We start from the raw sequence: 16,188 nt of genomic DNA on the forward strand, positions 1-16,188 counted from the left end.
CTGCTTTACGCTGCAAGCCCAGGCTTATGAAATTCCTGGCAGAGTGCAGAAAAAGCTGCCTTAGGTAGAAGACCGTGCAAGTGGATTGAGTATGGAGATCCGGAGGGTCTCCCATGTAAATCGCTGGTTTGTGATCACAATTACTGCTCTCCAACAGCTGTTTGGCATCTGAAATGGTTGGTGGTCATAGCCCAGTTGTTAACCAAGTATTCGCTAGGGAAGCATCACTGCAGAGCTCCCTTCCTGGCAACGGTCAATGACTAAATGGCAGTGTGGCATCTGAACAATAATTTTACCCCCAGGATGTGGTCCTTTTAAGAGATGACAGAGCACAGTATGATGTGGGCAAGTTTCCACTGCCCCATCCTTGTGCTATGGCTAAAGAACTCAGTCTCCAGTTCTTTTATTCCGCCACCTTTCACCAACACCAGTTGCATTTATTTATTTTTCTTAGGGAGCATTCCATCTGCTGTTTATTATGAAGCTGCATCTCCTTCTGGGCCAGTGACTAGTGATAAATCACCCCCATGAGTTTCTGACACATATAACGCATGTAGTTGAGAATATTTTATATCTATCTAATGCATCTGGTTAATTTGTGTAGAGTCCCTCTTGCTTTTCCCCTTCCCTGACACCTGTTTGCCTGTACTTAGACTGAGCTCCTCCAACAGCAACTGTCTTTTCCTCAATGTTTGGAAAAGTACAGCAGGGATGCTACCACAAATCATAATCATGTCACAATAAAAGCACAGAGGTGCTGTTATAGCCGTGTCCATGCCAGGTTATTAGAAAGACAAGGGGGGGGGGGTAACATCTTTTATTGGACCAACTTCTGTTGTTGAGAGAGAAGCTTTCGAGCTACACAAGCTCTTTTTGAAAGCTTGTCTCTCTCCCCAACAGAAGGTGGTTCAATAAAATGTTACCTCACCCCTCCCTTGTCTCTCTACTAAACCCACATTACAGCTACCAGTGTCTTTATCGTTTTACTGAGTGACACTCACAGGAATAGGAGATAACCCTAATCAAGTGGACTGCATGTCCCACAAACAGTTAAATTTTACTCATGCCAATGTAAACACTCCACAGGTACATACCCACGTACCTCAGTGATGCCAGCTTTGCTGCACAGATGGAAGCTGAGATTTCCTAACACTATGACTGAGTAGCTCTAGCAAGCGGCTCCCGATACCTAGTTAGGTGAAATTTACATTGCCATGTTCTATAGAGGAGTACGTTTCTTTTCAGATACCTAAGCTTCCTCCATGCCCACCCATTTACAAAGGGACAGCACTCCTAACATCTCAGGTTAGGCAACACTCTCTCCCCATTCCATTCTGTCACAGAAGGTTCGGGACCAGACTCTGATCTGAGTTACACTGCTATAAATCTGGTCTAACCCCACAGTATTCAACGAAATTACCAATTTGAGATGTGAATCTGGCCCATACCTCCTGCCCTAACCAGCCATAATCACCTCAGTTATCTAAATGGTACTCTGTACCATACAAGGCAATAGAAAGTCTCAGGGTACTTTTTCTATACTTTGCTCTAGTCCAGTCCAATTGTTTTCCAAGATCTTCTCATTCAGTCTCCTACAGTCACAAGCAAATAAGTTACTCATATGAAAGAAGGTCTTGAGCTGCAGAGGATTTCTTATTGATCTGTTAAGCTGCACATGTACACACACAAAGTGAAATAAATGGGGCTGCTATACTGGTAACAAAGGTTTTATTTAAGCTTTGCCGAAAAATAGTACAAATTAAAAACTAAACCTTCTAAGTTACCCTATCACAAGATTTCAAATGTCAATTATATTTTGCATGGGAAACAAACAAGTCATGAATTTACTCCAATCAAAGCATTGTAAAATAGTGCAAATATAAATAGAAGTATTTTGGTGAGCTTTATGTTACAAGTAGGGAGCATGTATTCCATAGATATTTCACTTTTCCTGGATGAAAATATATTTAGGTGCAAAACAGGGGAAGGATGCTTAGGGGATTTACTAAGAAATTACCTTTTGTGGAAGGGAATTGGTCTTTCTATTGTTATTCAAGAGCATAAAACATTCCTGCTACCTACACAATATTTCAGACACCTTCAAGCACCTTCTCAGATAGGTACACAGGGGTGTTGGAAGGATTCCTGCTTGCACAGCACCTTAGCTCTTATAGCACTTTATTAAGTATTCTTACAGGGTGACCAGACAGCAAATGTGAAAAATCAGGACAGCGGGTGGGGGGGTAATACATGCCTACATAAGAAAAAGCCCGAAATATCAGGACTGACCCTGTAAAATCAGGACATCTGGTCACCCTATATTATTAGAGAGAAAGGTCATCACAAATAATTTGTAAACTGTCTGAATACAAAGAGTTAAGAATGAACGAGGAAGCTGCCACCTTGAAAGCTGAATGACCATTTGGGACCCAGGGGATGTATGGAAGCAGGAGTCATTTTCAAAGCAGTTGTGTTATTTTAAAATGTATTAACAGTCGTTTGACATGCGTAACATTCACCAATTATTTTTTAGTAACAGGACCTCAGGCAACTGTACTGCTTCTCATACGTTCAGCTATCCTCCCTGGCCAACACTTTCCAACCTGGGCTCCAAAAGGGGGCACCTCTATAAACAGTCAGAATTTCAGAGATGTTGAGTAGCTCACAACTGACACTCAAGTGAACAAGAGATCCAGGTGTTCAGCCGCTCCGAAAAATCAGGGCACTGATTTAAGGTGCCTAATTCTGGATTTAGGCGGCTAACTTTCTGGTGCCTGTATTAGCTTCCCATCTGTAAAATGCTGACTTCATTTGTAACGCGCATTGAGATCTACAGATCAAAAGAGCTATACAAGAGCTAGGTATTTTACTGAAATACTTTGGGTCCTGTCTCTGCAACTAAGGCATGAGAACAAACTTCCTGTTGGGAAATGTCAATAAAGCGGCAGCTCTGATTGAATTAGGGCTTGTCTATACAGAAAGGTTGTACCACTCTAACTATTAAGACATATAGCTATACAACCCTCTTAGGCCTTGTCTACATGGCCACTTTATAGCGCTGAAACTTTCTCGCTCAGGGGTGTGAAGACACCTCCCTGAGCGCTGCAAGTTTCAGCGCTGTAACGTGGCAGTGTAGACAGTGCCCCAGCGCTGGGAGCCGTGGTAGCTACTCCCCTCGTGGGGGTGGGTTCTTCTCTCTCCCAGCGCTGGTGCCGCGACTACACAGCCACGTTAAAGCACTGCTGCGGCAGCACTTTGACGTTGGTAGTGAAGATGTACCCCTAGTGTGGACACCGTTACACTGGTGTAAGCATCTATGGGAAGGGGAATAAGCTACATCGGGCTACGGTACCTTTATACTGGTATACCTGCATCGACACTAGGCATTACACCAGTATAACTATTTCAGGGGGGAAAAATCATATCCTTAAGCAAGATAGTTATACTGGTAAGAAAAAGAAGCTGATGCTTCTGAAATAGCACTTTTATATTTGCTACATAATAAAAATAAATCTCCAAACTGTCTAATGTTCATTGTGGCTTTCCTTTGACACAAGGGGATTTCCGCTTAGACTCCTTATAACTCTTACCCACTGAGTAGAGGCAAGTATCTCAAGCTTTGTATATATTACACATCTTAATAGGGTTTCAGTAAGGATATTATATCCCCACCTGACCCAATACATTGTACTTTCAGGCTTTTTTGATCAACATGGACTACACACTTCACAACATGTTGGGTCTGAAAACTATTCAAACAGAACTCTTAACAAAATGCACTTTTTTCAAGGCACCCGGGCAAACAAAATTCACAGTGTCCAGAAGATGTGCTTTCAGGTTTACGTCTAAGCATCCACCTTGCCAAGCGCACAAACATCCAAAGAAAGGGAAGGCAGCTAGCTGGTAACCAACAGTTCCCACTTCTATACTATTGTAAGGAAACCCTGCGGAATCTACAACGGCCCAAAGGAAGGCAAAGGTGCGTCAGCTTCATTTTAGTGACCCTTCAGCAAGACAGTAACAAGTGTGCTTCAGATATGGGGCCAGAACCCCCAACGGTGTAAGTCAGCATAACGCCACTGACTTCACTAGAGCTATGCTGATTTACACCAGTCGGTGATCTGGCCTGTTTGCAAAACAATATTGTGAAACTGCAATTTGGTGCACTGCAGCTTAACTTGTGATTTAAAAACAAAACTCATGCCATTTGTACATGTACAGCAAACAAAAACAGACACAGTAATCATCACACAGTAAAACAATATCAAGTCAATACAGCGGCAGAATCACCAACAGGTTTGGTGTGCTTTTGGCAGTGATAGCTCTGATACCAACATCCCATCTCCTCCGATGTCCCTACAGAAGAAGAAGAAGCTCAACGTGGTTTTGGTGCTGCTGGGTTTTGTGACCTTCCCCGGCAGATGCAGACGCACGGCTGGCTTGTTACGAACGGGTTGAACACATGGTAAAGACTGGGTTTTTGACTTGAGAGGGAGTGAAAAAAAGGAAAGAAAAAGTTGCTTTGCGAACCACCTGAAAGAGTATCAAGTATTTAGTGGCATGGAATGGTTCCCATTTCTGCTTAGACTTGCTCACTCATAGCTCCCGATGCACAGCTAGTACATCCAGTACTGGCGCTGTGCTGGTCAGTCTATGCCAAGTAGAAGCACTTTCTAACTAAAACCCACAAATCAATAGCGAGAGAGGAAAAGCCTGGATTATAACCATGGAAAAGAGATCCACTCCCCTCTCCTCCTCCCAAGGTCAAGATTAAACCAGAGGAGAGCCACTGCCCTCTCTGCGTACAACATAGCTAAGAGGGTACTGATCAATCAATGCTATATATTCTCTCTTCCCTTCCCATTTGAAACTTTGGAGACAGAGCTGCTTCAGCAGCAGTGCGCTAAGCGCTGCTCTAAGGAACCTTGTGGGGGGCCTGTACCTGCTTTGTCTCTCTACCAGGGAGATGAAGGGAGTTAGAGAGACTACAATAAAAATACTAGATCAAAAAGGAATGTCGCTAGAGAGGAAACTACAGTTCTTTGTGAATATGTAAAGCCTCCCGCAGCTCTTCAGGCCCAGTTGAACTGTACACCCTCAGGAACTCTGGCCAATAAGGCTATGATGTACAGCACAAGCTGCAATGACTGGCAGTGACGGTTCAGAAGGGGGAGGCAAAATCTTCCCCAAACCACATGCTAGAGACAGGGCAGTCTAGGTGGCCCAAGTAATAGGAATCCCCACCCAACTTGCACTGGATAGACACTTTACAGCAGAAGGCAGGTATGTGGATCTTAACAGTTAGAGGGTAAACACCTGCTAGATCAAATAATCCACCTCTTTGGAGGACAGCATAGTCTTCACAGCAGAAGACGCAGCCCTTCAATGTGTATTCTATGGACACAGAACTATGGCTTCCCAGTGTATTGAGACGCTACACTGAATGCACATTTCTTGGTATTTAAAATAGAGAAGTGACAGAGTCCACCCTAGAGTTATTTTAAACAGGCCTGGACAAAGCCTTGGATAACAGATTGTTGAGAGCAAACCTGTGATGGCCAAGGAGTGCTGGGCTAAATGGGACCTAACAGGTGTTGGCCATCTTTATTTTTCTAGGTTTTTATTTATTTAAAATAAGTAGGAAATAAAACAAAGGTGCTAAAAGGAGTGTGTGTTTTGAGGAGGGACGGGGGTAAGTAAATTCACTCTACATAGTGAGCTGTATTTGTGGCTCTGGCTCTGCAGGAGAGAAGGGAAAGTGCAGCAGGAGAAGGGCTATATACCTGCTTTACCGCCAACTGATATGCATAGATCTATTGGGGAATGATCTAACCTGAAGGAGACCCTGCACTTGGTAAGATCGTGTGCTTCCATAGCACAGTCTCTTCCCTTTGCATCCTGCAGATGCCTCTGCACATGGTCCGAGGTCTGTGCTGCACAGTGATTCTCTACCTGCCCAGTGGAAGTTACTCAAACCCTAAGGGGTCCCCAGGGTAGCTGTGGCTGCAGGCGGGAGTCTCCGGTAGTTTGGGTCCAGTGGAATGTGAATGACCCTGCTCCCCTACAGATCCCCCAGGCTTGAGGACAGGCACCCCACAGCCATCTCCATGTGGGCAAACCCTGACCAACCTCCACAAGGGACAATAGAGGATGCTCTCCTTGAGGCAGTCTTCACAGATTTCCAACCCCTGGAGCTCCTTCCTGCAGATGGGGTTTGAGAAAGATCTGTGCAGATACTAGGATGTGCTCTTTAAGAAAGAATTTAACAACAGTTTAAAACTACAAATTCTAGCCGAGTTTTAATGGCCGATGGACCCTCTATTGCACTGTGCAGATAAGAATACTGCAGAAGGATTCTGAGAAGCGTTAAAACCTGTAAGAAACTATATCAAATTTAAGAGGGTCCAAATGTGACTAACACCACACAACCGAGTTCCTTAGATAAACCAGCTGTCAGGTGGCATACTAAGACGGCCTTATTTTTCAAAAAATTGCACATTAGTCATTAGTAAATCTCTTCAGCACTTTAAATAGAGACATTTCTCAAATGATCAGCCAGCTTAAAAAAGGCAGGTATGCAGTTAAAACAGCTGTTGGTGTGAGGAGCTAATTATGAGCATTAGAATGCTCGTATATACACGCACAACTGCTGCAAGCGCACACCTCACCTAAGGGCCAAATCCTCAGCTGGTGTCAATTGGCATGGAGTTGACTAAGCTATGCCGATTGACAGCAGCCAAGGAACTGGCCCCCAACTCTATGTCTTAATTAAAAGGGATCCAGTAAGAAAGCAAGACATGACACCTTGCTGTTGCATGATTGCTAAATCATACAGGGTGGTTTACATATTGATTAAAAGCTGGGGAGGTTTGTTTTTCATTAAGGATTTTGGGGAGTCTCTCAACCTGATCTTACAAAATACTGCAGAGAGTCAGAAGTCTTGTAACCCCCATTTACCATTACTCTTCTGAGAACTGATCCTTGGAGAATTCAGCCTACATACATGTACACACAGACATACGCTCTTCCCGCCCTGTGTTTTCTATTTTCAGGCACTGCACAGAGTTTAGCTTACTGCAGAGCATACAACCAACCAGAGTTACATACTTATTCATTAACCATCTGGCTTCTGCAAGGATCAGTTATGAAAACAAGACCATCTGGGTGAAATCATCATCTCTAGACCTTGGAAAGTAAAGGATTTAGAAATTCTAAAACCCGGGACAGATCAGTCAGGCCCCAGGAACGTAAACTGACACTAAAAACTGAACATTGTTTAATTTCATTACTGGGATTCTGCAACTTCCTTTGTCAGTTTGGGACCCCTGTTCTTTAGCTGAGTTACGTGGTTAGCCTCCCTTGCAGCACCATAGACACCAACGTAAACCTTGCGGCAGCTGTCCCCTGACAAGCGACCATTTAAATCCCTGAAGCACCTTGCAGCAGCACGCTATCCCATGAAGATTCTGATCACCATCTGGATCTGTTTCTTGCACACTGGACATGGCAATCTCCCTTTCTTCAACATTTTTGCACATTTGAAGCAAGCCACTAGGTGAGCAGACCTTCCATGGACAATATTCCCATCCCGCGGCCTCTTCTGGCATAGAAGGCAGGGATTCAACAAATTTTTTATATTCTCTTGGCATTCCACTTTTTCCTCCTTTTTGTGTTCACCAAAATGCGTCTGTGGCTCCTGGTCCTTGCCCTTGCATTCTTCTGCCAAACGCAGGGACTCCATGGAGCTGCCAGGGTCTACATGTGACTCGCATTCCTCTGTGTACAGATCTTTGGGTCGGCAAACTGGAGCAGACACGGTCCTTCTGCAGTCTGGGACATCAATTCCCTCATCATCCTTTTTGCCTTGAATAGTATCAATGGTGGACAGAGAGAGAGAATGAGCTAGTTTGGGGCAATCAGAGTACCAGTCCTTCCGTAAGGCCCAACAGCGGTAACAGTACCGTTTGACTGGAGAGTTAAACTTCTTGCATTTGGTGCATTGCCAGCAGTCCTGAAGAATGAACGGAGTAGACAAAAACAAGAGCAAGTCAGTGCATTCTTGCTAAGGCTGCTTTCCTTTATGTGCGGGAAGCAGCAAAGAAGAGTCATCAAAAATGGCAGTGTGTCAAGGCTCCCAGATGCATGATACACAGTGGCAACTTAGAGAGCCTAAGAAACATTTCACCGTGCTCATAACACCTACAGACTCACGCCCTCTGCTTAAGAGTTTACTTTGTCTTTTCCCACCTCTCAACCTTCATATCTTTGGAGGAAAGTAAAGTTCTCATTCTGTGCAGTTTATTGAAATTTAAGTGCCCCATTCTAAATTCAAGGGTAAATAGCTCCTTGAATTGATTAGAAGTGTATTTCTCAGAATCATTAATTATTTAGCATCTACTGGATCTACACAATTGATAGTGGCTTACTTGATTACCCTATATTCCAAGGGCAATGGCTACTCAAGTTTAGAGCTATAATTCTGCTGTCCTAGGCCAGGGACAATCAGATTTGTCAAGCCAGCACAGTCTAGAAAAGTGTGCTCAAAATTTTTTTGGCTCTGCCAGCTGCAAGGAACAGTGTGACATATTTTTTTTGACATACAGCAAAACCCTCAAAAGAGAGCCTGCAAGGACTGAGGAAAAAAGAGCACAGATGATAGAACATAGATCTGGTGTCAGTTAAGATACACTGGGAAGGATGCCTCTTGGAGAAGAGTCAAAAGGTACAATTCTTTTCCACATTGTTCAGAAACCGAAGGGGGAAATGCGGAAGAAGGCTGGATCTGTAGTTCAAGTGCTAAGTAGGCTGTGGGTGACCCAGGTTCAATTCCTGCTCCACCACAAACACCTTTTGTCACCCTGCACAAGTCACTTCATCCCTCTCTGCCTCAGGTCCGCATCTGTAACATGGTGATAACAGCACTGCCCTACCTTCATGGGGTGTAGAGAATAAATACACTAAAGATGGTGAGGCACCCAGATGCTACTGTGACAGGAGCCATGTGTGTAACTAAAACAGATTAGAGTGACAATTGGATTCTCTCTCCATCCTGAGGACCACCTTGAAGCAACCAGCAGCTTAGTAGCTGGTTTGGAGCTCTCAGGATACAGTGGAACTCTGACTGGAATACAGAATATTGCAGCAGCATGTTTTCTGATATGACTAACTCTGATCTGTCTATTTCACTGGCTACTGGGGGCTTAGTTTATACTTCTGAATTTTCATCAAGGATAATATCCCAGATTTCCTTTCAGACTGCAATACAGACTTGGCCCTAGAACAGTGTGCAAACACATCCATATTTACATTTTTCATCTCTCATAACAAAACCAGGTTTTTTTTTTTTTCATTCTAATTAATTTAGTGCTGGCTTGACAGCACCAGACACCGAGGGCCCGATTCCCATTTACACAATTCTGGCAGCGTAAAGAGGCCTTAGCATAACACAGAAGAAAGCCCTGAATCATCTAGCCAGAGAACAGCTACAGCACAGGCAGGTGCAAACTCTCCCACACTGCCCAGCAACACTGCCTAAACCTGCACGCGAAGGGACTGTTCTGTTGTGAGTGGTGTGTTCTATCTCCATGGCCCATTCAATGCTTGACTACTCTTCAGGCTGCCAACAAGGGGGCCATTTTGTGCCAATCCTGGTGTCAGTATTTAAACCGACACCTTTTCAAAGCAAACTGGACTGAGAGACACCCCTAAGCTTCATACAGGTGACCAAGCAAAGGGAATGTACTTTTTTGCTACAGAGCACTTATCATGGCTTTTGAAAGGAATATAGTAAACATTCTCCTAGCACAACAAATAGTGTACATTTTAGTCAGACAAGCTGGCACAGCACACTCAGAGCATGGGATGCTGAGCTAAAGATGAATACCTCAGAGGCAGCTTCTACATCTGTGTCGTCACTTAGGCACTGAGAATCCTCGAGGTCATCAGTACACGTAACCTCAATCAACTAGGAAGAGTAAATACGTTATTAGAATTGTATGCAAAACTCACTAATGACTTTTCTAAAAATGTATTTGTGGATTTTTCTTCATCCTTCAAACATGCATGTGGGTAACTTTACTCATGTGACCTGTCTTGCTGATCATCGACAAAGTTTGCAGGATCAGGCCTAAACCGTTAAACTGACTGTGCACAAAGTTTTCGCAAAAAAGCACAAGAAAAATATTTCTCAGTGCTGAATCTTAAAGTAATGGCTCTAGTAATGGTAGAGAAAAAATTCAGAAGTGTGATTTTCAGCTGATTGTGTGCCTTGAAAAATGACTTCAACGGGTCAAAACGAGCAGAGATGGAGGACTCCCAACAGCTGATAGCTTCTGAGAAAAATGGTTCTAATGGACATCCCATCAAGAGACTATTGAGGGGGGTTCCTTTACTAAGGAAGGCTTACAAAGTTGGCTGGTCATTGGACTGCCTGTTCCCAATACAGAAGCAGAACAGGAGAGGAGAAATGAATGGCAAAGGTTTGCAACATAAATTAGATCAGCTAACACAGCCGTACTGTGTATCACTAGGAGATACCTTTTTATCACTCTCTTTCCCCACTTCTTCACAGTCCACTGTCTCCACTTTGACGGCAACACTGAATTGATCAGACGCAGATTCATTGAGGAACCACAAGTCATCAGTAGTATCTGAAACAATGGCAGTGTCTATGTCCTAGTAGAAAGGAGATGGGGGAAAATATGCATGCATTAGGATATTAGTAATTGAACAGGTGTGGGTATACGGAACTCCAGTGCTCTCAACAAGAGAGAGGGGGCATAACTGCAGCCCTAATGCATGCTCCCCTCTTCTTTTATACCAGACTTCTCCCCACTCAAACTCTCTTAGTGACTCTTGGGGTGACAAGCAATGCAGTAGAACACGCTGAAAAATGGAGACACATTTTCAGAAGTGTCCATTTTCTGACCAGCTCTACAATTCAGTCCCCTTGTTAACAGTTGACACAGGCTAGCCAGCATGCTACATATATCTTCATTATATATTAATGACTTTTATCCCAAAGGATCCCAATGACCTTCACAGGATATATGCACACGGCACCACTGAAAAACAGTCAACACTTTGGCATGGAGAAGAAAACATTGGGGAGCGGGGACATTTTGTCCAGACCTACCAAAGCAAACCTTGCATTCATGAAAAGACTTTTAACGGGGTAGATAGAAGGGAGAAGTTGCAGGTCTTGGACATACTCTGAACTGTGGGGAAAAGAAATGACTACAGGAATATTTACTTGTCCCACACAAGAGTGGATAGGAAGAGAATACACTGCATTTTTAGCTGTTTAAAGTATCCATTTACCTGGTTGGTCTGTATGTCTGTTGACCCGTTACTTCTGGACTTGTAGTTGTTTCTCAAATTTCCTAAAAACCACCATGGAAGGCCAGCAACATCCCACTCCTCAAATACCAGATCCAGTTTGGGCTTCTTGCTTTTTGAGAGGTTTTCTATTAAGTCTTTGTCTGCAAAAGCCAAGTAGAATCTAGGTCATGACAGGCATATGCGGCTTGTGGCACCAGCAAAGCAGAACCCATCCAAGTCTAATACATTGTGTATTATAGAATCTTTAATTCCATACCTTTCTGCCTGAGCTAGGTTAACAAGCCCTTGGCTGTATTTATTACAGCATCACACTGGCATGTTGCACCTCCTGGACTTTTGGATGCTCACATTGCTTAGCAGAGCAGTCATGTGCATTATTTACAGGTTGCGCATATGTGCACACGCACACGGAGTACAGCCCTGTTGATTCCCTTGACCATCCCCTTGAACACCACCACTACACTGCAGATTCGAAGTGACACTCCCTACAGGGACATGCTTGTGAAACCTGGTGCACAAATAAAATTCGTACAATACACTGGGGACAAATTCAGCTTTCGATAAACTGGGCACACTGACACTTAAACTGATAAGTTAGATCTCGTCACACCAGGTTTGAACTTGGCCCCAGATTCCAGCAATGAGTGCTCCTTGATTCCATGAGAAGGCTCCCAGCCAGAAACTCTTCAAAATGAAGGGAATCTGTCAGTCTTCTCACTCCTTGTCTCACTTTAGCCCACAGAATTCAACCTTTGTTCCCAAACACATGGGGGCCTCATTTCCAAAGAACTTTCACTCCAGCTCTTTATTCAGGCCTGCCGTTTTGAAGGCACAGACGAGGACCACCTCTACCTGCAATCAGGTAAATATCTACCCATCCTCATTTGGACTAACTAATAATCGAGCCTGCAAACAGAGGAGCCAGTTTTTGAACATCAGACCCTTTGATATCAGGGTGGAGTAATGAGCAAAAAGGAAACAAACCCTCCATATCCCATAATACGCATGCCACTGAACCAGCAAGAAAACCCCAAGAGACATTAAAACAAATTTCAAGAAAGGAATTTTCTAGTTATGAGGATGGATGAAAAATACAGCAAAACTTAACACTATTGTTATTCAGTTCTCTGATAGGGTTGCGGGTACTGACTGCAGACAGCTCGGTCTGTATTCCAATTAATTAGAAGACAAAGTCCCCATGGAAGATAAATTGATACAAGTATAATTTCAGCATTTAAAATACCCCTCTAAGATTTTTGGTGGCGTTGTTTAGTGATAGATGTCCTGTTTGGTGTTAACCTGCCATTTCCTCCAAGTGTTTGTTTATTTATGAGGCCAAGTATCCGGGCTAAAAAGTGTGTACATTATGCAATACCTATGGCAGATATTTATGGTTCTCTAAATCTTTGCACATAAAATCATGACTTTGGAAGATTACTTTCCACAATAGGATTTTTAGTAGTCTCCCAGCATCCTACTCTGATCGGCTCCTCCCATCCAGAGCACCATGTGCAGTATTCACAAATGTGTAGGTGGGCTTGTGCTTGCCCCTCAATGTGGAAACAACCTGCACTCACCTTCGTAGTTTCCATAGTTGAGCTGTGAGGTAGACAAAGCAGGAGCACCACTTTTGTCCTCTATTCCCTCAGTGTCAGAGCTTCTCCCTGTGCTAGTCTGCTTGAAGGAAGGCAGAAAAGACACCCATTAGCCCATCAGAGCTTATAGGGACAAGGGGATGTAGCACTTCCACTCTGAGTCACCAGCTGCAGTGCAACACCAAGGAGTTCCATAGAAGAATAAAAGTTTTTTGAGCACAACACACAGTATTAACCTTTCCAGAAGGCTGCTATGGATCTATTATCAGCACACGAGGAGTACTTTCAACCCAGGAAAAATCTCAAGATTGGCAAGAAACCAAAAGTTGCCATCTTTAATGCAGTAATATTGTGATATTCATCCCCCACCACCCCCACACTCCAGACTGCATAGGCACTTCCCATACCAAACTGTATTATTCCCCATGTATATGCCCAAAACAAGTTAGGACTAGACAAAGATTTTTCCCAGGTTTCCAGATTCTGCCTGGAAGCTTTCGAAAATGATCCCACTGAGCAAAACCAGTTTACGCTTTTAGGAAGTTCAATCTGTTGTTTGAAGAATGGGAGAAACAAAACAACACACACACACTCACAAAAAAAATCCAAACACAGTGCAAGCTGGAGGGACTGAGGACAGGAAGTGTTACATCCCAGAGAAACGCGCCCAGAGAATGGAACTCTGTTATGAAGAGAACAGAGAAGGGTCACTCTGTCCCTGGTCTGTGGACTCCCAAGAACTTTTAAGGAAGGCGAAGACCTACCAGTCAAGCAGTAAAAAGTTCTGGCAGTCCACCATGCACAGGTACAGAGAAGGGGCCGCTCTGTACAACAAAAGAAACCACCAGGCAGTGGGTTTACCTTCAGCTGGTCTTGGCTTGGATTATCGACGCTCTGATCCTTTGCGAGAGCAAGAGTCTGTGCAGCATCTATATGGCAAGTAAAACAAAAGAAAAAACCTTCCCTGGTAATAACCATTCTCACAACACAGAGGGCCCTCAGCAAGCAACCAATGAGCCAGGCTTGGCAGACAGGTGTGTAGCACTTTACAGAAGAAAGGATTCTAGTTGCTTAGGCAGCTGGCCAATTCCCAGATGGCTATTACAGGGGGACAGCCTATTTCTTTGTTCTTATTATGAGGGCACTGGACTAGGGAGTAGGAAGTGTCTGTGGCCACTGGGAGACCTTACACCTCATTGCAGGTAAGAATCCTGACACCCCGCACATGGCCTGCCTTCCCTCTGCAAGCTGCCAGGTTGTAGGCAGGGAAGCTCAATACAGCAGCAGAGGTGGTGACTCCAGCCTGGAGCCTAGAGCAGCTCCATGCTGAAAAACAAGGCCACGAGGGAAATGCCTGATGGATACACTCTCTGTCACTGGCCACAGAGACTAGCTGTGGGGAGATGTCATTTTGAAGAAAGAAGAAACCAGACCAAATAGGGGAAGGTCCACATCCCAGCAGACTCCTCCCTCGGTATTCACAGTCAGTGTACATGTCCTCAATACAACTTAATGTAGACAAATACACAGGCCCCAAAGGTTAATCAAAACTCCCCCGCCCCACAAAAACCTTACAGTCTAAGCTAAAAGCCAAAGCAACCAGGTTAACAAAAATGATTGTAACTAAACCGAAGACCCGTATTTTAGAAAAGGCTAAATGAGCGGAATGGCTCATAGGGACTGTTCCCGCTCCCTTTTAATTCCATGGCAACACTGACTTCTAGGAGAGCAGGACTGGGTTTCTATGCCTGTTGTACTTCACAACACAAACAGGAAGACACAGTGAAGTGCAGTTACAGATAAAAAAGTGACTGTAAAACGACACTGCTGGATCCCATAGTCTCTCCCACTCACATCCCTATCAAATATACTCTATTTACAAGCCCATGGTTGATTTTTCTAATGCCCAACAAAGCAAATCTGAAAATCCAGCTATTTTCTTCTGCCTCTTCCATCATCATCAGCAGTAAAGATTCTGCAATGAGAGATTAGCTGATGTTGCCTGAAGCAAAAGAGACTTCAACTCACTCATCCATATTTGCTCTGGCTCCACAGTGTTAGAAGAGGAAGAATGGTTTTATGATGAAGTCTAACTCTGTCTGAACATATTATATATAGAACACACTATTCTTACAATGGTTGGAAAAACACCTTTCATACTGGAAAATGTCTCTGCCAACATAAATAAAAACACTGAATGTAAAATTTCAAGAAAGCAGATAGCCTAAAGTAGATGTTGTATGACTCAGGGACCAGTTAGGCTGAATACGGAGATCTACTGATGAAAAGTACTACATGACAGCTAGGTGTTATTAAGGAGATATGTTCTTATCCCACAGTCACTTTTCCTTCTATAAGTGCACTTTATAGAAGTGGCCTCAATAATTTGCAGAGTGAGGCACTGAGAAGCAGAAATCTGGCCAGTGAATATTGTTTGCTCTCCCCGAACATGAAGTATGAGAGGCTATGAAGTATGACAGGCAATGGAATCCTATTTCCAGTTGCCCTGTTCTAAGAAAAAATTAAATAAATCCACAAGCACCCTTCCTAGACACTTGTGAATTCACGACTGGGTGTACAAAATAAGGGATCTGTCTGCCAAGCTTGTTTCGTTTTGTTCCCCCCCCTCACACACACACACACAGACACACACACATACATACACACTGGTATAACTTGGTGACCTACTCTCTTAAGGAACATTATTTCCTTTGGCAAGTTTAAAAATAGTTACACCATGACCGGAATGAACAAATGCAAGCTCACCCACACAAACGCGCACACACACCTCCAGCAGAGGGGAGGTTGCTAGCAGGAGAAAATGTCTCCCTAGGGTTCTTTACTTTCCACATATGCTGCTTGTGAGTAAGCCAGGGAATCACCACCATAGAAAGTAGCACTCACACAGTTATTCTGCAGATACAGGTAGGTGGTTAGACAAGACAGTGCTCAGGCAGGTTCTCCATTACAGATGGGAATGAGTGATCTCCAGAAGCACTGATGCACACTAACCAGGTCTGAAAAGCGGAAAACTACACAGCATTTGGCCACAGTTTCTGAAATGGCCTCTAAATTTGCATGCACCACTACTTGTTAGTGCAAAAAATAGACTAGGCCCCTCTGAAAACTGTGTCATGGGTATTAAACTGCTTAGAGCCTTAGGAAGAATGGCACGTGACCTCACAATTCTAACAATGCACCTTGCTCACGATTCACATGCTTGCTATTTCAGTATGAATTCTCTACTGAGTAG

General features: G+C 43.8%; 1 protein-coding gene across 4 annotated transcripts in view; it reads right to left on the reverse strand.

Moving 5' to 3' along the window:
* Positions 1–1,744: 1,744 nt before the first annotated feature.
* MDM4 (MDM4 regulator of p53) overlaps positions 1,745–16,188 on the reverse strand; it is a 33,440-nt gene continuing 18,996 nt past the window's right edge. Inside the window, exons 6-11 of one of the 4 annotated variants that reach the window (XM_074936385.1) lie at positions 13,797–13,864; positions 12,918–13,014; positions 11,320–11,480; positions 10,537–10,674; positions 9,884–9,964; positions 1,745–8,011 (exon numbers count right to left, since the gene is read on the reverse strand). In XM_074936385.1, coding sequence (XP_074792486.1) covers positions 7,451–8,011; positions 9,884–9,964; positions 10,537–10,674; positions 11,320–11,480; positions 12,918–13,014; positions 13,797–13,864 — 1,106 coding nt within the window. In that variant the 3' untranslated portion in view covers positions 1,745–7,450. Of the gene's footprint in view, positions 8,012–9,883; positions 9,965–10,536; positions 10,675–11,319; positions 11,481–12,917; positions 13,018–13,796; positions 13,865–16,188 lie in introns of those variants that run through there. The other 3 variants (XM_074936384.1, XR_012636005.1, XM_074936386.1) reach the window with 3 other exon arrangements.

Source organism: Natator depressus, chromosome 21, assembly GCF_965152275.1.
Source record: "Natator depressus isolate rNatDep1 chromosome 21, rNatDep2.hap1, whole genome shotgun sequence".
Taxonomy (NCBI): Eukaryota; Metazoa; Chordata; order Testudines; family Cheloniidae; genus Natator; species Natator depressus.